The sequence below is a fragment of the Micromys minutus genome (assembly GCF_963924665.1).
Source record: "Micromys minutus genome assembly, chromosome: 3".
Lineage (NCBI taxonomy): Eukaryota > Metazoa > Chordata > Mammalia > Rodentia > Muridae > Micromys > Micromys minutus.
This window is the reverse complement of record NC_137972.1, coordinates 87,086,488-87,111,493: the sequence shown is the minus strand read 5'-3', so window position 1 is coordinate 87,111,493 and position 25,006 is coordinate 87,086,488. Positions and strand designations below refer to the sequence as shown.

Sequence of the window (25,006 nt, the reverse complement as noted above, 5' to 3'; positions counted from 1 at the left end):
CCATGTCAGAGAATTCAAACGGGGGTCTGTGTGGTAAAGGTTAGCAACACAGCATTGCACTCCAACAACCGGTGAGTGTTCTGGAAAAGTCTTAACTCCTCCCACCATCTGTGCTTGGCAAGCTCTCTGGAAAGATCTAGCTCACCCTCTCCATGACAGTGTCCTGAGAAGCATTGCTGTGATGTATTAAAGAGTGATGTAAGCTGACTCTATTATGAAAACAATGTAATTTTAACTTTGGAATGACATCTGTTCTGTGTCACAGCTCTATCAGGATAAATGATACTGGGAGTTTTTTTGGGGGGGAAGGCGGGGGGGGGGAGACTTGGTTTGCCAAATATGGCCACTGATGAGTAATTCTCCAGGCCTCTCAGAGCGCCTCTGTTAAAACCAAAACCAAGAACAAGAGCCCAAAAGTAAGTTCCTGCCAATTTCAAACTGACCAGTTCTCGTGTAGGACCAGGAATATGTGTCAAAATGCATAAACTCTGGACCTGTGATTTTTGTATTTGTGTCTTTCTCCGTGAGAAAAAGAATTTTGAAGGTGCAGTTTCTTTGCAGAGTATGGGGATATATTCTATTTCCTTCCAAAATCCTAATTCATACTGCCTTAAAATACAGAGAGATGGTTTTTGTTGTTGTTCTGTTTTGTTTTGGTTTTTGGTGATTTTGGGGGGATTTTTGTTGTTGTTGTTGTTGTTGTTGTTGGTTGTTTGGTTGGTTGGTGGGTTGGATTTTTGGTTTGGTTTTGTTTTGTTTACTGTAAGCTCTCCTGTGTCTCTCTAAAGCCCCCTTTCCTGTTACCCTTGTTCTGGAGCAGAGACTGTCCTGTATACAACAAGCCTTGTGGAATGCTAAGGGTTTGATCTCCAGCAGAGTAGTACAGAGCACACTTTGGTGTTTTTGGAAGGCTGTTCTTTGCCATTTGAACTCTGTGGATTAAGAAACAGCCTGGAGGGGGTGGCTTTAAGACAGCACATAGACTGTGTCCTCCGAGTTCCACACAAAGAAAATGATGATCTAGTCACAGGCCCCAAAGCAGAGCCCCCTAATTTCCTTCAGGTGACTTTCTGTGTTCTGTATGACTTTCTGTGTTCTGTATGTGACCTGCCCATCCCTTCTTTGAGCACAGATTGTGAAGAGATCCATCCATTTGACTAGAAAACAGAGTGACTGCTGAATTGCTATGAACTTTGCCAAAGTTTAATGATCACATGTGGAATTATCTCACAGTTACTTCTTAGGTCATATGGTGTCACAAAAAAAGGCACTATCCAGTGTTAAGTCTAAACATTTGCGAGCATGCTCAGAACATACTTTTTATACACTTGAAAGCAAATCAAATACCACAGCCCTTACTTTGGGTTTTCAGTCTTATCACTGTGCAATTTACTTCAGAGATAGGATACATTTGTTTCATGATCATATAAGTTTAACTAATAGTCTTTTATAAATTAACAAACCATATCCCATAGCACAGGAAAATACTTAAACTATTTTACAGAAATGGCATGGAGTAATCAGATGTTTGGATATTTTGGAGAACACGGAGCTTTAATTTCTGATATTTATATTTATAAATCAGTTTCCCACTCTAGAGAAATACAAGTAACTCTCAGGTCTGCAGCATCCCATGAGAGACTAGCCAGTGTGCATGAAACTAATGCTTCATTTAACCACAGTTGTTTTCAAAATGAAAGTTTGTGCTTCCCAACAGTTAAGCACTTCAGTTACATCTAAGTTCTCTATTGTACTCATGCTGACACGGTATATACCTTGCATAGACCCAACCCATGTTCAGTTGAGAAGAGAATTGTACACATGGACATTTTCAATTATTTAACCTAGAAATAAAGTTTAGTTGTGTAACTTCATCTGATAATTTCAGAGTCTCAAAGATTCTCAGGTCTTTCTTTGCAAACCCTGACCAAGAGACAGCAAGTCCTTCTAGAAGTTTAGAGCTCTGCTTTCCTTGCCTTATGGTCAGTTCTGTTGAGTGTACTTTGCACATGCGGATAGGAAGAGGGAGGAGGATGTCCTTGAGACCTCAGGCTTACATATCAGGTTGCTAATGGGGCTAGAGATGAGGGCAAAGGTAGCACTGCTGCTCTCTATGAAAGCTATCCGCATATAACTTTCTGAAGTAGTCATTCACCCTGAAGCTTTGCCAATAGACCTAATCTAGAGCCATGTGGGTAACATCGTTCTTATTTCCAGAAAGTGAAGCAAGCTAAGCAGTAACCCAAACAGGAAAATGTTTCGTGGATCAGTTTTCTTCCAGATACCTTCCAGTCTTCTTCTATTTTAAGAAAACTGAGTTGGATGTGAGATCCCATGCTTAGAGACTTGAGGAAACTGAAGCTGACCCAAGGATATACCTGCCGGAAGAGGGGCAGGAAGCCAGCCCAAGGGAGGTGGATGAGAGAGCACCTGCTAAAGTCACAAAATACCTCCCCTTTAACCTGCTTAATTAAGTGAATTTCTTTGGCTATTTCATTCAGAAAAGTCAATGAATAGGTTAGGGAATTAATTGGTTGCTTAGAAACTGACAAGCCCTTCCTAAGAAACATTTCTTTCCATGATGTCTTTGGCATTTGTGGTTTGCTGGTCATTTCTATCCTTAGCCTATGCACAATAAGACTGTGGTTCAATCCCTTCCTTAGCTATCAGCTGTCACTTCTGCAAATGATGGATGAGCTTAGAGAAAATGATGCAGATGTCTACGTGCATGAGACAGGGGTCCCTCAGGAAGAACTAAATATACCAGGAGATGTATCACTACCAAATGATTTCCTGGTAATTATTTCATCAGGCCTCTAACAGGGAAATGGTAGAAATAGCTTTTCATGAAGGAGGGACAATCAAATCTTGTCTAGTTCCTCAACAGTAAGTGCCAGGCGATGCTGTATGGGCAGATGCTGATGCGTGAACCTCACCCTGACTTGGATTAAACACATCAAGGCAAAGATTTATTATCTCCCATTTCCCAGCTTCTTAATCTTTTAAATTATATTGTTACACATCTTCCATATTCAGACCCATTATTTAAATGGCCAATCGGTATTAAATAACAAAAGATGATCATCATAGAAAAAGTGTTGAGCAAATTTGATAGAAAATCCCCAGGGAAAGGCATTGTAGTCATTTCAGGTTTTCTTCCCATGTTTTTTTTTTCTCTGCATTATTCTTCTGTGGGTCTTACAACACAAGCTTAATCTCAGTAAGCTACCTCAGTCTTCCTTGGCTACCCTTCCCTTAACTATAAACAATTTCAGAAGCTCTACTTTGAACTGCTGGTCGTTGGTATCACAGAAAGCTTGCTGGTCACAAATCCTGGCCTACACACCCATTCCAGGTTCCTGTCTTTCTTTTTTCAAATATGTAGAACTTCCGTGAGTCTCACAACTATTCTTCCAGACACTTGGAGAGTCAGTAAATGTACACATTTCTGAAATCCACATAAAAATCAGATTTGATTTTGTATCTTCTTTCTACCCTGCTGGCTTGATTTCAGGACTCAGGTCATCTTCAGTAAATGAACTCATTCCTGTTGGTCAGTGGTGTCTTTGGAAGACTGGCATTTCTCCCAGTCAGTGACAGTGCTCAGCTATGTTGACATTATTTACAGTCAACATATTATTTTGTATCTCAATCCCATAATACCCCAGTGTATGTTTTGGTTCGCTTTGCTTTGTTGGCTCATCACAACAAGCAATTTACCTGGCTTTCATCTATTGCACAGGTCTATACTTTCCAGGTTCATCTTTGGACTAGATCCTCTCCACTATCAATAGCTGGTGTAGTTCCATAACATTCAGCAACCAGTCCTACCTCATGAGTATATCACATTCCAATCTTAACCATTTTCAACTGGTCTTATTTCACTTTGATGGACCAGTCCCATGTAGCCCTGGAAATGGCATGCCCCACTCCTACTGAAGCCCTGTTCTCTACTTTGCCTTCAGCCCCTTTCTACTCATGTCTTTAGAAAACAAAGAAAGGAGTCAATGTCATGTTGTTCACCCCTCCAGTCTACTTGCATTGTAATTCCCTATAGTATTAAATAACATCACTGACCCCAAGATGTTTCATTTCCTTCCTCTATCTCCTTTCTACCCTCCTCTTGAATATGTTGTGTTTGTGTATGACTACACATTGTACTAAAAGAATGACACTCATTTTCTCCTTTTCCCATACCCCAGCCTTTAACTTGTCCCTCTGTTAGTTACACTTCTGGTTATAATTCTCTCATCAGGTTCTCTGCCAGTGCTGTTTAAAATTAGACAATTGCAGTCTTACATCCAAAACAGACATCTAATATCTCAATTTCTAATAAATTAATTTTCAAACTTAATATGTATGGCCAAGCAACGTTTTTCAAAACCTGACCCAAACCACTCATGATAGATAAAGATAAGATAAAATATTTGCTTAGAGATGACTTTGTGTCAGATAATTGGATTTTCTGCTCATGCAAATCAGGTCAGTTTACAATTTGCTAGTCTTTTCTCTGGTCGAATGTGGATTTCACTACTTCCATCTTGTGATGAAAAATGGATCTTTGTGGCCCAAAGGAAGGGATCAAAAAGAGCAATTCCTGAGAATTCAACTTGTATTCTCTAACTGACAGATAGGTTTTCAAGAATGAGAAACTGGAGAAAAATAGAGCTTTGACAGTCAGACTGGTTGATAAGAGGCCAAACATTTCTTCAAATATTTAAATACTTCCTGGCTTCCTTCTTGATTGAATGCTTAGGTCAAAGGTCAAGAATGGTCATTTCCTTACAAAATTGTGCCAACATGACTCCAAACTCTTTGGTTTTTTGTTTTGTTTTTTTGTCACTTTATTTGTACTAGGTTTGTTTGTTTATCTGGTTTTCGTTTATATGTGTGTCATTCTGGTTGTGTTTCAGGTGTGTGTGTGTGTGTGTATGGTCTTTGAATATTAAAAATATTTCTACCTATAAAAAAATTTTTTTGCATCAAGACTCAGACCAATTATTCTTACTTTATGTGAGGTTCCTCATTCTCTCTGCTCCCATAGCACAGAAGCCTTCTTAGGATTAGCACATATGGGAGCAGGGGGGAGCTTTGCTATCCATGCCAGACTTTTGGCACTGTGAACTCACACTCCTCTTTTTCCCTGTGAGACCAAACGCAGGCTACATGAACAATCCCATACTTAGTGTAGCTTTGTACGGCATCAGGTCCCTGGGTAATGTGATTACTAGTGAACATGTGGCACAGTCCAAATGGCTTATGGTATTGAAATGTGACCCAGCTATATGATTGGTGGGTCATGTAGCCATATGACAGGTCCTCTTCACGTGCCTTCCCAGTGTCCTTTAAACACCTATTCAGGAAGAAAACTGCTACAGTCAAAATGGTAACAGATTTTTATTATTTACAACCTCCCAAGGAAAGTACTAGAAAAGGTATCTGAGAACTGTGAATACTGTACCAAGGTAACAACTGAACAGGAAGGGTGAGATGTATAAATATAACAACCTTTTAAAGGTTTTCTGTTCTGAATAACATAAAAACTAGGATTCATTCACAATACATAGGCCTGCCTCTGAGAGTCACTGCAAAGTTCCCCATTACTGACATTACTTCATGTGCTGTTTAACCTACACAACTTAAGCCCAATTCTACGTGACGGTGTTTGGAGAAATGCTGAAGTATGGTGTCGTCATTATAAATAATTAGTGAGGTTTTTGGTTTAGTGCATCACTGGACTGTATCAGATGCTCTTAGCTTCAAAGGGCTTTGGTTCCATCATCATAAGATAGAACTGAAAACTGAGACAGTACTAAAGCACGGATCGTATCAGGTGAGGCTGCACTCACGGTCACATAGAAGACTTGTAGTTTGCAAAATTAGCATTTCACTGTTTGGACATTACTTCCCTATGCATTATTGGAAGGGATCAAAGAGGCATTAGTTTACCAAAAGGAGCGCCAAACTCGATTTGAGCAAGCATAGTCACAAAGTGAGAAGTTGAAGTCGGATTGTCATCACAAAGGCACTACGAGTTTGATACTGCCTGACTGAGAAAGCCTTCTGCTATTCATTATTACATTTTAGAAATATTAAGCCTGTGGATTGCATCCTTTTTCTCTTCCTCTGGTTCTTGATGAAATTGAAATTTAGAGAAAGTGACAAGATACAGTCTCGCTGCTGAAAGCTACAAATCTAGGTGCTGATGTCTGCTCCGCCCACATAGTGCTCTGAAATAAAAATTCAGACTTCCTATAAAACTTATAAAATAACCCAAATCCTGAAAGGACAATGAAGATGTTTTCTGAACCCTAAGCCAACTATGCCCACCATCATAAAAGGAAGCCATTCTGGAAATCTCTTACAGAGTTCCCCTTAACACTGTGTGCTTTAAATGTAACCACACCCGAAACAAGTCTATAACTAATTGACAAACTTCTCACCAACTACCTCCTCAAAATTAAACAGTGCCATTATTTGCATCCTGTGAGTCTATAAAGCTTAATTGGGAAAAGTTTCCATTAGAGCAAGAAACATAAAGGAGGGAGAGAAAAAAGCAAACCACGTATTCACTTCAAAGCCCATAAAGTCCATGCTAGTTTTGCTAATTTTGATTTTAAGCTTCAAATTGCTCATATCAGTGAACAGTTAAATTGTTTCCTTGCTAATTTTGTCTTACCTATAAACCGCCCTAGCTCCCTTCTATTAAAATCAAGGGTTTGAAAACGATAACCATTAGGTGGGTTTTAGAGTGAGGGAATACCCAGGAAGGACTTTAAAAGCCACGTGGGTACTATGCTGGAAAGGTCAGTAGAAGTCCACAGTGTGCCAGTTGGTTTTGCACAGGTGGAGACAATGGCACAAAGCTCCATCATCCTGAGGCACTTGATACTTTGTTACTAATAACTCAGATTCTTAATTGATGTGGGTTTTAATTCTTCTCCATTGTCATCAGTTACTCAGGAGGCTTCTTCCTCATAGAGGCATGCAATTCAGTATCCTAAGACACAAAGCCAAGTCCTTCCATAATTACTGCCTTTCAATTAGGAAAATTAAGGCCTCTTTAAAAATAGATGTCTTCTAAGTGTCACACTCAGAGTCACTTATATACAAGTAAACAGTCACTACCCATTCCTACTACATGAAAAGAGGTGGTCATCAGGTTTCCTTGTTTAGTGGTTGATAGGAGCTGTCATACCAGGACCCAGCTCAACAAAAGAAGAGAGCAGTACTGAGAACGTATTCTAAGATACGGAGATCCTGATATGATCGCAGTTTGGTTTTGAGGGTTTATTATTTGACCTTGTCTCTTCATTTGGTATGTCTGTAGATGTTGTACATTTTTGGAGGTCAAAGACTGTCTAGGTCATGAGTAGTCTATATAGCCATCCATACCAAAGGAAGCCCAAAGTTCCAATATTTGAGCCATTAAATTTATAAAGTGCCCCTCAGCATGATAGACAATGTGGAAATATGAAATGAGTTACAGGAACAATACACACAAATGGGGTTCATTCTGAAGTTATCTTCACCCTGTGTTTAATTTAAAAGAGGAGAACGAGAAAAGGGTCGCTATGAGCAGTGGTAAAACTAGATATTCGTAAGCAGAGATGAAGAACCTGGGCTGTACCAAAATAATCAAATACCCAACACAGAACTAGATAAAGTCTGGAGATGAGTTTTCTTATTGATTCGGGAATCCACTAGCTTTGAGATGTTGGCAGATTTCATTACATTTCCATTTGCAGAGCATGTGATTTAGAAAGAAAAGAAGACACATACTTTACGTGTGGTGGGGCAGCATTGGGAAACATCTGGGAAAACAGCATTAGAAACAGAATCGTGAAAATCTACCCAGAAAAATAAGCCAAAAGTGTTAGTATTAACCAAGGAGAGAATGTCTCCTCTCACACGTGGACACACGAATTTCCTAAACAGCAAAATTTAGAAAAAAAAAACATCCATAAAGATTTATGGAGTGAAAGGAGCTGGAGAAGGTCACTGCCCATAGTAGATATCAGAAGAGCTCCCAAGTGTTGAGACCTGTTGACAATCTAAAGGAGAATAGTCACCACTAGAAGGGCTAATGAAGAATAGCTCATCCATAGAAAAGCACGTGCTTAAGGTTTATGTGCAGTCATTAGGAACTAAACATTCTCAAACAGTTTCTATTGTTATAGACCGCCCTGGATTCAACGATCATTAAGTAGACACACAGCTTGAGATACAATAGGGTTGCTGCCCATGAACCCCAACAGCCAGGCTGTTGCTGTTTATTTTAATTTCTCTATTTGTGAATTCTTAACAGTGAACAGGAACTGATCTCGATAAGCAGGAAAATGCTTTAGGGAAAGGAACACACATCATCTCGAAGCCATACACATTGGTGTGTTTGTGTTAGCGAGGAAGAACTTGGAAAACATGAGCCTATGGGTTTGCTGAAAGCTTATGGTGTTTTACATAAGCAATGATGGGAGTCTCTCAAGCGCAAAGTTGGGGTTTTGTCTGTCTGTCTGTCTGTCTTTTTGTTTGTTTGTTAGATTATCAGGGAAAAATAGCCAAAAAGATGGACTGAAACTCTGACTTGAGAAAACAAACATGCCTTTGATTGATTTCTACTGACTTTAGCAAACATCCCTGGCCCCCGAAATTCTTAGCATCTACTCTCTTAGCTCTTTATTCTCTGTAGCTTTAATGGGTGCTTGCAACATACCCAGCCCTGTTCTGCTTTTCTTCTTGGCCCGTTACCTTCTTTACAACCTATGGTAAAATACATTTCCATAGGTTAGGTAAGTAAGGCACAGATGAAGTCATTTGCACAAGGCCATAGACAGCCCTGTCCCCATTCTTCACTTGACAAATCACCCAGGGGTCACACTGGACACCTGCCATAATAGTGTGGTACCTGAGAGGTCCCAGCCCCGGTGTACACTGCAAACAGATATGGTGAATTCTATTTTTGCTGCCATGCCCAGCTTCCCATGGGGCACTCGTAACATCAGCCTCTGGATTGAGGTATCATTGAAATAATGTATTCTAGGGAGACTATGTTCAAGTGTAACTGTCATATTGCAGATGTACATGTAGTCTTGAGAGTAAATTAGGGAATGCTGTGTCAGGAAGGAGGTAGCATTCCTGAAGTTTGAAGCCAGAACTCTGCACATGTTAAGATAGGCATGCCATCATTAAGTTGCATCTCTAACCTAGAAAGAAACTTTAAGATGCTGAAATCCTTCATTATTATGTTAAAAGCATGGCTCTCTTATACATTTCCACAATAAAAATCTATTACACAATAAAAATAGATAAATTAAAAAATGAAAATTTGATAAATTTCCACCATTATGGCCAGCCTCTGTATCTGATATGTAATCTATTTTATTTTTCACTGAATGGACAGTTGTCTCAGCTTGCAGCTTTAAACAACAATCCCTGGCTCCTTATATGTTTATGCTGATGTCATTGAGTGAGTTAATCATCAGGTTAATATGTAAATATCATAAAGTTATGGTCAGTCTACAGGATACCTTTGTCTCTTTTTCTTAGTAGCCTTTGCTGGAATAGTTTTGTTGATAGCTTGTCAAATGCGATGAGAACTTTCAGAGGTATTAGATTGTCTGGCACACTTCTTGCTGGAGCAGAGATTATACACCTTGTCCTATCTCTTGAAATCATCAGTCCTTTTTCTAGAGAAAGGGAGGAAGCTCATAGATTCTCTTTCCTTTGTTTCTCATCCTCTTGTTTCCAGAAGGGAAGCTTCTGGGTTTCTCAGGGTGCCATGTTCTCAGAAAGGTTTGGGTTGTTACCATTTATTTTCATTTTGTTTCATCTGCCTTGGAGCCGAGGGTTTTCTTCTAGCCCAACCTGTCGTGTCATTGGTCATGTGGCCCAAGCTGACACCTACCTCCATCCTCCTGCCTCCACCACCAGATTTATGTGATTACAGACAGATCCAAGACTTAGACGATCGCTTCTGAGGTGAACATCTATAACTAAGAGCTAAAGAAGAAACCAAGGATATGTTACCTTTGTTACTATTTGAAAAAAAAAATCAGATACTTGCCATACAATTTAAAAAGTGAACTGGAGAATGGAAAACAGAGCAAGTTTTCCAGTGTTCTTAGACATCCCTCTAGTCTCCCTGGGGCCACAGGATTTTAGCTCCTTGTTCCTCCCTCTGGTTGTGGCAATGAATTCAATTGCCACCCAAAACAGCAGCAAAATCAGTGTGCAGATGACAGTCCCTCTAGAGAATCACTTTGATGTGGCTGCTTCAGCAACTCTTATTCTCAAAGTCGATTTGAGTGACAGACTGGCACCATCCCTATTTGTTAGACTCATGTTTCACACAAGGAGCTCCAGGGAGACTCAGACTCTCTGATGTGCAGCTGATGGTGGGTAGGAATCAGGCAGAGTTGGAGCTTCAAGGCTAAGCATAGTGGCCTCACACTCCTTCTTGGAGCTCAGGGTCCTGCACAAGGCTACGTGAATATAGGATGTAGTCCAGAGCTGTGTCTGAGAACGAATTTTCAGGGATTCCTCTCTACCGACTTTAATATCCCTGACTTCAATGGCCCTATTTTCCATCTACCCCTTTGGTGACTGTTCAGACAAGCAAAAAAGAGCTGTAAACACCGCTACTATTTTCCAGCTAGCAACTGCTCTACCACTGAGCCTCGGCCCCAGCCATGCATTTCAGCTAATAGTAAGAGCCTGACATTCATTCCCCTTTGCAAGATATTATTGCGTGTAGTAGACCTGACAAACCTTTTCATCTTGTGACAGCCTGTGAAATCCCATCAGCCGCACTTTGAGAACAGTGACAGTCATTGATTGTCACAGTCCTGCAAACGTGCATGACAGTTGTGATGTGATGTATCTTGGTCTCATTCATTAAGGGATAGCTTTGATATTTAGAAGGAAGCCAGGTAGCGCCTGCCCAATTAGCTGAACCAGAAATTGCTAGAGCCTAGTGCAGAACCCGGTCACATGAGCTTCTTTTGCATACTCCTGCCATTTCAAATAAATAAACAGACGAGATCATGGGTTTGTTTCCTATCAAAGTAAGCATAGGATATTAAGCAAATTCTCCAGTGAATCCATGCCTAAAGTTTCTCCCCAGCTTACTAACAATAATGTAAAAGTATCAACAGAGGGCCTAAGAATAGCAACCTGTTCGTTTCTGAAATGTTTATAAGGGAAAGATAATTTTAGATTACTTGAGGAAAAACGACAAATACTTAGTCAAGACTCTCCTCTGAGTTTCACCTTCTTCCTCTAAGCCCAAATCAATGAGTCACCCATCAGTTGTGAAAGAGGAGGGGAGTGGTATAAAGTTTTACAATTGTAGCTCTGCGGAGCAAGCATATGGCTCCTCCTGAGGAGAAGAGAATGACTGTGAACAGGGGTCCGGAGAGTGCTGGTGAGAAAGAGCAGTCTGCCTCCAGAAGTGGGCAGACATATCCTATGGTCAGAGCGCTTTCTTTTCCTTTCTAAATAGATGCTGTAAGGGGAGCGCTGCTTCTGGCATTTTTATAATACTTCAGACTTCTAGGTAAAGAAATAAGCTCAGGAAGCCAGGCCCAAGGCAACAGCCACCAGGAAATACTTAGCCTGTCAAAGAAGGCAGGCGGCCCTCGAGGCTGGAGGAGGCAGGCAGCTCTCTGTGAAGTTACTGGGAGGCCTGGGTTGAGAAATGGAGCCGACAAACCTAGAAAAAGCACTTAGCCTTGATGTAAATGGCTTGTTCTGTCTCCTGGCATGCAGCATCCCAGCTTCTTCTTGGCAATGCTCACAGGGTTTCAGTCTTCACCGAAAACTCACCCAAAGAAGCAGCCTTTTGCAAAGACTAAAATATTGCAAAATTTGAAGGTCTCGTTTTCCCCAGGACTGGCTCTTTGAGGTAAAAACCTCAGATACCACTGAAGCAAATCAACGTAAAATATACAATTCAGTGTACTTAGTATGTCCTCAAAATTTGCAAGCATCGCTGATATAAAATCATGAAACTTTACCAATAGTGTAAAACTTCATACTTGCCTCCTGTTCTAGATGACCACCCATATATTCTTTGTTGCCCATTCTAGAGAATGAAAGAGAGGGAGGGTGCGAGAGAGGAGGGAGGGAACAAGAAGGGAGGGAGAGGTTAAAAAAGATAGAAAAGAATTATACAGTATGCTATCTTTGGTTCTGGCTCTTTCACTGAATATACTCCTAAATTTTTCCATGCCATGGCTTCTATCAACACTCCCTTTACATTGCCAAGTAATATTCTGTTGTGTAGGTAGATCCTTGTTTTGTTTTGATCCACCCAACATCCTGACAAATACTTGGTGGTTCCCACCTTTATTTTCTTTGCCACCTGCCTAGAAGTGGAATTGTTTGCCCACTCCCTTTATAAACTCCTGAGGCTTTTTTCCAAACATTTCACTGAACTGTTCTGCATTTCCACTGGTAATTTATGAAGCTCCTAACTTTTCACATTCCCACTGAACACGTTATCAGTTGTGACTCTCATCACAGACATCCTGATGAGACTTAGTATCTCAAACCATGTGGGACTCGAACTTCCCTGGTGGCTAACCATGCGACAACAGGATTCTTCTGCAAACAACCTTTATTGTACAATACTCTGAGCAGGGGACCACGTGGAAGGAAAATGTACTGCTTATATATGCCCAGGAGACTCGTGTCGCTACCTGATTGGTGCGCTCTCCAGTAACTCATTAGCATGCCCCGAGAGTGGGCTGTGACTTCTGTGGCACATGCGCACTATGTCTCTTGGGCTGGGCAACAGCTCTGTTTGCTGAGTCATCGGCGGGAAGCCAGCGCCATGTTTGGGTGCGGCACAAACGGCTCTCAACACAAGATGTCAGTTGAAAACAATAAACATGCCTAACAGCCTCCCGTTGGTGAACAAAGCAGAAAGGCCAGGATGCATCTGTGATGCCCTCGAGACAGCGCCTATGATAAGGTTTTAAGGGGTGGACTGGGAGACTTCACAACCTCACCATTCTTGAGACTCCATTTCCCTTGCTGAATCCTGGGAAGCAAAGGTTTATTATTCAGTCTGGGTGCAATCGTCACCAAGCCATGAGCAGCATGCTCTGTGGTAGATCATTGGGCAGCTTGACCTTCAAGGGTTGGGTTCCATAAATGAAAAGCGACGACTGGATCGAATATTTCTCATGGTGGTTCCCTTTGCCAATTACATTGGATAATTCCACCACCACCACCTTTCTGTTCTGAAGTAAAAGACACACAGAGCAAACAATGGCTTCTGACTTCGGATGTCTTGATTTAGAGAATTAACTCAGGGGTGACTTTATACTGTCACTTCAGGTTGACTGAAATGGCCTTTCCTAACCACATTTCCTATTAATAGTTTTACTGTACTAGAGAAGCTAAATCAGTATATAATTTAATAGCTTCGCATGCCAAGGGCATTACTGATCACTTCTAATGATTTTTGACATGATATGCAATTATGCAGATGCTATTATAGGTGTGTCTTTATAAAGTCATTTATGGGTACATGTCATCTTTCTTTATTTTCTTTTTTTTTTTTTGAAATGTCACAATTACCAAATGGCAAAATATTTCCAAAAAACACATCTCATCATGGCAAATATTGATGCTCCAATGATATGTTTCAAGTGCTTTTTTTAGCTATAAACAAGATTTTCGGGATACTGTCACTGTTTTGGGGGGTATTGAAAATGAATCTAATACAATGGGTTCTAGATTAATTTTTGTTGCTGTGATAAATACCCTGACTAGAAGTAACATAAGGAAGGCAAACTTTGTCTTACAAATTCCAAGCTTCAACCCACTGTGGCAGGAAAGTCCAGGCAGGAAGCTAAGCAGCTAATCCAATCACACCTACAGCCCAGAACAGAGAGAGAAATGCACCCACACTAGCTGCTTCCTAGCTTTCAGCTAGCTTCCACTTCTGTTGCATAATTCAGTACCCAGCCCATGGCACAGTACGGTCCACATGAAAGATGGGTTTTTCCACCTCAATTAACAATCAAGACAATTTGCCGCAGATAGGCACCTGCTGTGGGTGATTCTGCCATTGATACTGTCTTCCCAGATGGTTCTAGGTTGTATTAAGTTGGTAATTAAGGCTAACTAGCACACACTACAACAGTGGCAGCAATGGCATTGTGCAGTGACAAGGAAGAATGTGTCAGCAGGTGACTTTTGGTCACTGAGTAAGCTGGGATATTATCGTCCATTGGGCATAAAATCAGTACTCCAACCAAATGTAGTAGACTTTCTTTACATCCTTAGTCTAAATGCATCGGTGAGGAACTGTGGTCTGGGAATATTACATATGTTCTATGATAAGAAGGAAGACCATTGCAGCCTGACTTGTCATCGCTTGTCTTAACAGAGCTTGGCAATCACAGTTTAAGAGCGCAGGAATATAAAGTAGAAATTAATACCTAAGGAGCTTAAATTTTTTAAGAACAAAATAGACCTTTGATGAAACTTCGATGGTAAATTTGATCTAATGTAAAATAGCAGCTTCTTTCTATTTTCCAAATAGAACATACCTTTCGAAGGCATTGGATCAAAGATGTGCCCTCCATTTCTAAACTGTGGTTCATTCCAGATGTAGTCAAGTTGATACGCAGGAATAGCCATCACACTTGGGCTTCATGTAGTATTTTGGATTTTTTTAAAGATGCAAATTCACAACTAAATATCATCTTATTTTATTATGTACACACAGACACACACACACACACACACAGTGAAATACATGATTGTTATATTACTCATGTGTAACTGTTCCCCTATGTGCTGATAGTCTTTGAGACACAAGCAAATGCACTCCTCTCTGGAGGGAAACACTGGGGTGCCATGCACATTCTCCAGCGGAGGAAAGTAAGAGCAATACGAGGTCCCAAGCATTAGATCTCATCTTGACAATGTTAAGCCTAGATAGGAAGAGGTCAACATTTGGAAATGGGGCCTGGGAAATTTGTAGAATTTCTTCGAACTTCCTTTATGCTAAAATAGAATGCCAGATAGTCATTAGAAAGCCTCTGTCTAGATGAAACTTGAGAGATTTGATCAATGAACTAAAAGCAAGATTATACACCAGTCTATGGTGTTCTAAATGACCCAGAGAATTAAATTAAATTTTAATTAAATTAAAGAATTAATTTAAGTAAAAAGCTTCATTTAACTAAAAAAGTCTGTCTTTGCAAACCTGTTGTTTTAAAGTTTTGCCAGCTATTATCTTGGTTGATGGTATTTCTAAAAGTCTTGTTAAATAAGTATTTAGGGATCTCTAATTAAAGTGTAATATACAACACACCAAAGCTTTATTGGTTACAAGGTAATATTAGAATGATCTATGTTCAGATCCATCAAGAGTTATGTCTGGTATCATCACTGGAGTTAGAATTTGCATAATATTTGCATTTTGCCCATCAGTCATCTGCAACCACAGGACCATAGCACAAACACTGCCGAGGGCTGGCGTTCGAGATCAATGCTCTGTGAAACTTCTCAATGAATTTATGACGGAGGAAAGTAGTATATAATTGCTGTAGCTAATGAGAGTTGAAGTTCAGCTTGGCAAGGGATGAAAAACCATGACGTAAATAGCCGTCCCCTCCTCTGAAACAATCATTCTGAGGACATAGTGTCTCCATCTTTAGAAGTTGAAAAACCTCCTGCTATGTATGGTACAGGTGAAAAGCCACGGGACTCAATAAGTTAGACTCTCAGACACTGAGGAGAGAGCGAAGAGACCCTATCGTCTCTTCTATAATGCTTCTACACATACATTATTTTAATGAAATGTAACAATAAAAATGTTATGCTTGGGAGCATACCAATACTCAATTCGTTACTCAAGACCAAATGCTCAGTCCTAAAATTTCTACATGCAAATAACATTATACAAACTGAGCAGGTTATCTTTCTGTATTTACGAACATATGTGTGTGTGTTGATATATATATATTGACATATTGATATATATATATATGTATATATATATCATAGCAATTAAGCAATTAATAAAAAGAGGCCATAAATTTAAAAATAAAGCAATGAGAGGTATATGGGAGAGTTTGGAGAAAGTAAACGGACGAGGATAATGATGTAATTATATAATGAACAACAAAAAATTTCAATATTATCCTTAGAAACAAAGCAAAATACAGAGAAAGGGAAAATTACCCCTCACTTAGGATAACATCTCTCTCAATATTTTATTATGTTTTTATTCTTTGTATTTATTTATTTATGTTTGAATGTGGTGTGTGTGTGTGTGTGTGTGTGTGTGTGTGTGTGTGTGTACGCATGTATGGAGGTGTGCCTGCCTTGGCCTCTGGGTGAAGGGCAGAGGACAGCTGGCTGCAGTCAGAACTCCGTGAATGGAACTCAGCTCACTGGACTGGGTGTTCAGTGCCTTTACCCACTGACACATCTCACTGTCCTCATCGTATTTTATTCATTTGTTCTAAAGCAATGACCTGCAGCACTCATCTAATAGTTAAATACTTTAATAAGCATTTTTTCTTTTCTGATTCTAATCTGTTTTCCTGTTTTTCCCTCTCGCAATGATAACAAGCTAATTAATGTTGAGAACTGTACTTTGTCCAGGTGAATTCTATGGTCCTGGGCAAGGAACCCTGTTCTCACTGACCTCTCTAACCTTGCTTCTTCTTGCCTATGTTTCTTTGCTTTGCCTCTTCCCTTGTTCGTCAATTTCTATTCTTCTCTGTTTCAGCAAAACAATATCAGTCAAGGTAATCGATGACGAGGAGTACGAGAAAAACAAGACCTTCTTCATTGAGATTGGAGAACCCCGTCTGGTGGAGATGAGTGAGAAGAAAGGTGGGGGAGCTGCTCCAGGGCTGAGCCCGACAGCTTCCGCTCCAGGGCTGAGCCCGACAGCTTCCGCTCCAGGGCTGAGCCTCCCCGGATGCCCACATCTTTAGAACATGACTTAAAACGCACACATGCCTCCACTATGTAACAGGGCATAGCTCTCACCGTGGCAGCCGTGGACCAGAACTGCAGCTACATCAGCCAGTTATGGCCACTGCGTCCGTCCCATGTAGGTCTGCGGGTTCGTTTTGGGCACAATCATTCAAGCGCCCATAGCTGAGGAAACGGGTTCTGGTAACTACGCAATATCCAAATTCTAAACCAGCTTTTGCACTTGTGGGAGAAACGGGAGGATGTAGGAAAGGGATCTACAGACACAGAAACCTCAGCGGGGACCAGTGGAGAGCATCTGAGATGCCCTTTTACATATGCCTGGAAGGCCATGTGCTGCCAGTTTTCCCTCCGTAACATCACAATAACATCCAGCTTGGTGGTCATCTAGAGCATGAGCGTGTGACTCCAACCATTTGTTTTGCCTCTGTCTTGTGTCCCCACAGGAAGATCATTACCATTAGAATATTTGACCGTGAGGAATATGAGAAAGAGTGCAGTTTCTCCCTTGTGCTTGAGGAACCAAAATGGATAAGAAGAGGAATGAAAGGTGTGAGAGTATACAAAGACAATACAGCGAGAAATTGTACTCTTCTCCTTCTCCGTGTCTCCCTGCTCTCACACTTAACTCTCTCCTCTCCCTGGCCTGAGTACTAAACTCCATTGCCTTTGAAGCCCCCTTCCTAATAAGTGCACCAAGCAATGCCCGTTTCCCTTAGGAAGGGACAACTAACCTTGTTTGCAACCAGATTTCCTAAATATTAACAAATACCAGAAGAGTTTCAGACAGCACTAGCGAAGAGGGTGTGTTCTGATTTCACATCAGACTCACTTACAGATGGGGCTAGGAAGATTTACTTAGCCTTAAAATGCTGGTGGTAAAACCTGTCGTATCTTGTCAATGGAAGTAGAAGGAAAAGAATAAAAGACCTACGAGTTCAAGGTAGACCATGAGTAGGTGGGTTTAATGGGGATATCTAAACAGTTACAGAGTGCTCAGTAAGCAAGCGTCTGTGGAGAATCTGGAGTGGGGAGAATTTTGTTTCTTTTCTTGTAGCTGAGCCTGACAGCTCACTTTCTGTATAGCTGAGGATGATCTAGAATTCCCAATCCTCCTGCTTCTACTTCCAAGGTACTGAGAGGTGGATGCCAATCTGTCCGGCAATAGCTTTTTAAAGCAATTAATAAGAGCAAGGAACATTAAGAGTCCCACTGTCAGTAAGCCAATAAACTAGGTTTGATATGTTTTCCATGTGATTGAGTGTGTCACTTAGAAGAAGCAATAAACTAGGCGTGATGACATCCATCTATGATTCGAGCAGGTGGAAGGTCAAAGCAGAAAGACTAGTAATTCAAGGGCAGCCTGAGCAGACAAGACCCCATCTCGTTAAAAATAAAAAAAAAATAAAAAGAAAGCTTCTAACAAATAAGGTACCATGTATATGAAACCACAGGCATATGTATGGCCTCCATTTTATGTAGCTAAAGAATGTGGCCCTTGTAAATATTTAACCCTTACTTACACTGATCTTACCCATGCACCAAAATCTGTAATACTTAGAAAAATTAATATATTTTTAATACAAATAGTAACAAAAAATTTGAACAGTAATATTTTCATAACTAAATTACTTTAAACACTTTTATTTATTCCTTGAGAATTTCATAATCACATTTCATTGTTTCTCTCAATTTTAGAAAATATTTGCAAAAAGAAGCCAATTATCTCCTCCTCTTCCCTAGTTTAAAATATGTTCTATTTTACAAGGAAGAAGGAGAGTTTATATATATATATATATATATATATATATATATATATATATATATATATCCAATTCCTATGTCGACTCAGCATTTGAGGACACATGAGCTCACATTCTGAATACCCACTGACCTCTGGGGGAAAAGTCCTTTTCAATGTCCCTAACTTAAGTACAAAATGGCAGCAGGAGTGATGGAGGAGGGAACACTTGGGGCTCATTTTGATGTGGCTCATTTAATAAGTCCCATCATCAGTAAACAGAGAAAAGAGACACCAGAAAACATGTCTTACAAAGATAGGATCAAAAGATGCCTCATTAGCATCCAGGAAGAGGCACTAGGCCCTGAATGTGTTCTTCCAAAGAGCTGTCTGTTTTATCTCAGGGGCTGTCTCGGATGCAGCTCTTTCAGTTGCCATTTTGGTAAACTATGCCCTCATGTGCAAGCAAATCAAGAGTTCCTTGGCGGCATTATCCTGCTTTGTACCAGCCAAATAAATTCTTCTCACTGTAAATAAAATACTGACTTGTTTTCCTGGGTTCCCTCTGATAGCACTACCAGTCCAGGGAGAACTGGGCTGGCAAGTGATTGGAAGACTCCTGCAGACCACCCGAGGGGGGTTAATTGGCCAGGTTAACTTTTAATAAAATAAAATGTTATAGTCCCAAGCGTTTTGAAAGAATATAATCTGAAATGCTACATTATAGACTGGCCAGATTCCAAACCTGTCCGTTTCTGTAGGGTTTCATATCCAATAGAAGCATTCCAGTTGGCTTATTAATGCAGAAAAGTCACACTGATAAATGTCAAGTTAGGGACTCTTAGGATTAAAGAATTTAAAAATGCATAAGCAATTTTGGAGGAGTCAGAATATCTTCCAACGCAGAGCGAGCTCTACCATGGTCAAAAATGTCCTTCTAGAGGGGCAGGCCAAGGCATTTTCTCACGGATTTTAATCTGTTTTCATGGAAGGAAGCTGAAGTCTTTAGTCATTAAATGCTTCTAAACACTTGATTCATTAGCTCTCAGGCAATGTTAATTGAGGAAGCCCACTCCCAAGCTGAGTTATAGATTAGCACCTCCAACATTCCCAGTATATTTTGTATGCACTACGTGTCAATAACTGTGGGAGAAATACCTTATGAGATACATAGAAACATAAGGCAATTTTTTTTCCATTCAGACATCAATATTCCTGTTGAGGTCATTTATTTGGAAATGTTCCCAACAGTGGCTTCCTTGAGATGCACTGATTTTTATGTGCAATGGTTTCCCTGACTCTAGTCAGAACTGCCTGGGTTTCTTTCTGCTAGTATTCCTCTCTCATTATTCATCTGGTTTCTTATTCTGTGTTTGTCTCTGTCTGTTTCCTTCACAGCCCTGTTGTTGAATGAGCTTGGTAAGCATCCCATTTCCTGCATTTCCTTTCCATTTTGTTCTAGGCTATTTCCTATTTCTATCAGATGTTACTATGACTCTGGATTTTTATCTCTATCTGTGGATTGGCCAGATTTTCATTTAAGGCTATTGCCCTCATTTTAGTTGAGGCCAGATCAATGATAGACCGTTTTTAATTTGGTGTATATGAGCTTTAAAGGGCCACTGATTCCTTGGGTGTCTATAAGAACTGGTTGTGCACTAAACTGTACGCTAAACTGCATAGTCTTAAAAGAATGTATTCCACTGTGACTGGCCCTTTCCATATCTTCTTCGTTATAAGTTTGGCAAGTTTTAAGGTGGGTTGTCAGGTGTCTCATGTCACTAATATCTGTTAACTGTAATGTAAATTAAATTATGACATTTCTCTCTCTCTTTTTCTCTTTTAGGTGGCTTCACGTTAACAGGTACGGATTTTTCAGTTATATAATTATATCTTTACTGTCACCGTCAATATATGGCACATTTAAAAAAATAATCTCTTCCTGTTTTATTTGTTTTTATTCAAGGAAAAGAGATGTATGGTAAGATAACATCTTTTAAAAGTTCCTGTTTTGGCCCAAATAACCCAAATCCAAAACCAAATGTAACCTGAATTAATATTTTACTGTGGCCCATACTATGTTCTTGTTGACTTTAGTCATTAACCTTTCTTACAAAGTAACAACAGCCTGTGCATTGTATCTACCTATAACAAAACTCACAGGGAGAACCTCTAACTGATTGTATTTTAATACTGGCTGATCTTCAGGTGGCCACACATCACTGAGAATGTACAGTGTTCTAGTGAATGGTGTGCTGTGCTGCACAATAGAAAGACAAGATTGCTGGCCTACATCAGTGGTTGTGACAACCACACAGACTTGATGGCCTAGGATCACTGGGACCCTAAAAGTACATAATACCACATTAGAAGAAGACAGAACAGCCATTTCCCTTCATCTCATGACAATGATTCAAGCCCCTCTTGGAACACTTTATTTTAATACCAATAACCTGGAATCAAGAACCATTTCTGCTACTTGAAGTACATTACTGGTCCTGCAGACACATTCATCATTTCAGAGGTTGAAACCTTCCATTCATCCTTAAATGCACCATCTTCTGACCCCACATAACTTGTCACCTTTTCAGAATCATTTCTGATGCTTTAGAGAGGACATGAATATCCAGCAATGGCTCCAACTTGTCTGCTGCTACAGGTTAAAAATGCCTCTAGTGAGCCACTTCCTAGAAGAGCCTTTTCAATATGTTAGACAAATACAAAATAAATAAATACATTCTAAGATTTCATACAAAAATCAAAAATTTTAAAACAGAGAGATGGAAAAATATTTAGAAGGAAATATTGCCAAAGTTTCTAGTAAAGAAAACTGCAGTAAGCATTGCGTAGATATCAGCCATTGTTTTAACTCGTGTGTCATGAGCACCAAACTGATTCCCAGTATGGAACTTTGTAATGGCGGTTCTGTGCGGATGGCTGCTCTCAACTCATCTCTAGTCACAGCAGTGAATGACAGCATGGCTTATAGATTCTTATAGATACAGAAATTAGAAAAAAATAAAGTGTTAGACAGAATAGACTTCTTACTGGATTCCCTGAATGCATACATATATAGAGATATGGATATATAGATATAGATATATAGATATATAGATATAGATATATATGATATGGATAGAGATAGATATAGAGATAGATAGATTATATAGATATAGATAGATAGATGATAGATAGATAGATGATAGATAGATAGATAGATAGATAGATAGATAGATAGATAGATAGAGATATTTTTTAAGTTGCCTTCTCTTCCTTATTGCAACATGCAAAGTCACTAATGTCATCTTGGAAATACTCTGAATCTGTCAGGATGATCATTAGCTCCTCTTGAGAGAGTTGAAGGTGGTAGAAACTTGGCATTCCAACCCTCATGGTTAATTGTTTATAGTAAACAGTAGTCTCTAAGAAGAGCAGACTATATAGCCATCTCTTACATCCTATGCAGACTAATGAGACTTTCACTACACACTTCCAGGCTAGAGTACCTTACTTAAAGTGCATATATGTCTTTGGCTACATTGCATTATATAAATGAGGACTCCATTTCTAGGACTTGCCTTCTCTGTCATTTGAACCATCTTCCCTTTTTCATATCTCAGTTGTTAGGATGATCGTTTTTCTTTTCTTACAACTTCCTTCCATAAAGTTTCCCATCTTCCTCATATCAGCATTTCCTGCCTTGGCCATATCCTGCATCCAATGTGACACAGTCACTTTCTCAAGAAGCTTCTACCCTGTATGAATAGTTCACTGATTCCTCCCTAGGGCTGCAACTTTAACCAAACATAGAAGTCTCTCTATTGTTGACATCTTCCAATATAGAAGTCAATGTAGTTAGAATGAGAGACTATTCCAGAACTTACTAGAAATTTCTATATCAGCCTAATTGTTATTTATCTGGAGACTAACTTCATATCCTCCTCCCCAATCAAACCAGCAATCCCAGGGCTCAGATGCTATGATATCTCTAAAAAAACTTCTAATACTTAAGTCTACACAGTGAAAAGGAGCAATAAAGCCTAAAGATTTTTCTTTGAAGTCACACTGAGGCTTTGAAGTCAGGGCTTTGAGGTGCAGGGAAGAAGAGGAGAATCAATATAGCCCTTTGGACTTGGCCTGCAGCTTTTACATGGACTTGCACAGAGGAGTATGCATGTGGAATTTAGAATCAGCATATATGGAAACTGAAGAGTCTATTTGGTCTGTCACCTAACACCAATATTTTAGAGCTCTCATTAATGGTAGACATTAAGTACTGGAAGTGCTTTTGAAGTTTGCAAGTCTTTAGTGTTGCCTAGCCCGGTCTCACTGAATTACCTGTACTTAAATCTATGATCTCATTCCCCTTTGACCTTCTGGTTTATGACAGCATTGTTACTCATTAGCATCTATAATGAACATTATTTTATCACCATGCTTATGGATTTTATTGATCGTACCTTCAGGCAAGAAAAAAATGGCTCGAAAAGATTAATCTACTGAAACCATTCATCTAAAACTTTGGTGGCCACCTTTCAGACTCTGAGTTAAAAGCCTTTGCTGGTTACCCTGACACTAGCTAGCCTTGTTATTTGGCTGGTCCAATAGTATAGGCCATCTCCTTCTCCTTTCTTCTTTACATTGTACATCAGACCTTTTCCAATTTAAAGTACAACTTAGTCTTATAAATAGCCATCATTGTGAAATTTAGTCGAAGAAAATATGAGGGAAATTAGATTTCATAGAAAGAGATGTTTTATATAAAATTCTATATTCTGGTTTAATCTAGGGAGGTTTATTTTATTCCCCAAAATATTTGATTTCCCCTGAAAGTTCTAAGTCTTGAAGCTATAGTTTTCCCTTAAATTACATGGCATTCAATATACTTCTTTAATGCCACTTGCAATCAGCTTTGTGGTCCAGTAATAGACATGTGCATGTTTGTTTAAAGGGGCCAAAATCTGATAACCCTAACACTGGAAAACTCTTTCATCACTCTAATACATGGGTCAGAGGAGCAAAGCCCTTCCACTGAAGTTTGCTTCATTTTACAACCAATTAAATTGCATCTCTAGGAGGTGAAGTTTCTTGCCTTCATCAAATGGAAAACAAGCGTCAGACCTGACTCTGAATTGCAAATCAAATGTTTATCGGCTTTATTCTCAGTAGATATTTATAGGAAAAAACAAACAAACAAACAAACAAGAACAGCTGGTGGACTTGGCAACCAATGGACTGAGGAGTTCAGTGAAATTTGTTGGTATGGTTAATGGAAACAGTTGAGTGACAATGACATGTCCTTCTATTCCCTGGAAGTGTATGATACTCTGCAGTCTGGAAGTTCATGCAGCGAGCACCTTCCCGGGGGTTATATACTCCTCAGCCTTCAAAGAAACCTGCATTTTATATGTAGAGAAACAAAAATTAGGCTACCCAGGGCCGTGTAGATGCCACTGAAAGACTTCAAAAATTAGAACACATGTCATTACCCCCAAGTGCTTCCTGTTGCTTTATGATGCCTCTGGAACCAGGAACTGAAGGACCGGGCTCATCCATGCCAGCCACTGCTGGACGGATTCTGCCTCTCACCACAAGGAAGGGGGATCATTATCACATCCATCAAACTTAATCAAGCGCTATTTAATTTGGCCTAAAGAACATTTGCCCCATTTGTGGGTGGTAAGCCATCAGAACTCCTCCTTGTGGCCTCCAGAGGGTGACCTACAACCACCCACACTAACTTTCATGGCTTGCAGTGTGTGCATCTGAGTGTTGCTTTTACCTTACTAATCTCCAAGGGCACTGATAGTGAATCCTGCTGACTGTCTGCCTGTCCTTTTGCTAGGCCAACCTATCTTCAGGAAGGTTCATGCTAGAGACCATCCGATTCCCTCTACTGTAATCAGCATTTCAGGTACTCGTTGCACTGTGGCCCTTGAAAAACCACAGTTTTCAGCTGCACTTTGGGTCTTCAGATATCAGAGTCCTAGATATTTGTGCCTGGGCCTCCTAAAATATTTCTGATTAATAAGTATCTTCTCTGACGGATGTGGTGCCATTCATGCTCAAAACTGTAAGGGTTTAAAGCTTCCAAGTCAGCTCCTAATATGGAGTCTGCAGAGGAGCATAGGAGAGCTGACTCTTTCAGTCATTACTGCTGCCCATAGCTGACGCTGGTGGTAGACACACATCTCCTGACCCTACGGGTCCTGCACCAACCTCACAAACAGGATCTCTACCCCACAATCACAGTTCTTGCTCCAACCACAGGTTTTTCTCAGAATATTCAAGAGACTG

The 25,006-nt window shown here is 40.0% G+C and overlaps 1 protein-coding gene across 4 annotated transcripts in view; it reads left to right on the top strand.

Moving 5' to 3' along the window:
- The window catches only part of SLC8A1 (solute carrier family 8 member A1), a gene marked incomplete at its 3' end in the record, with an annotated part of 271,539 nt that overhangs the window by 197,506 nt on the left and 49,027 nt on the right, over positions 1-25,006 (top strand). The window contains exons 3-7 of one of the 4 annotated variants that reach the window (XM_080914733.1): positions 16,757-16,863; positions 20,108-20,128; positions 20,556-20,573; positions 20,676-20,690; positions 24,555-24,623. In XM_080914733.1, the coding sequence (XP_080770859.1) occupies positions 16,757-16,863; positions 20,108-20,128; positions 20,556-20,573; positions 20,676-20,690; positions 24,555-24,623 (230 nt within the window). Of the gene's footprint in view, positions 1-16,756; positions 16,864-17,414; positions 17,519-20,107; positions 20,129-20,555; positions 20,574-20,675; positions 20,691-24,554; positions 24,624-25,006 lie in introns of all 4 variants that reach the window. The other 3 variants (XM_080914732.1, XM_080914734.1, XM_080914731.1) reach the window with 3 other exon arrangements.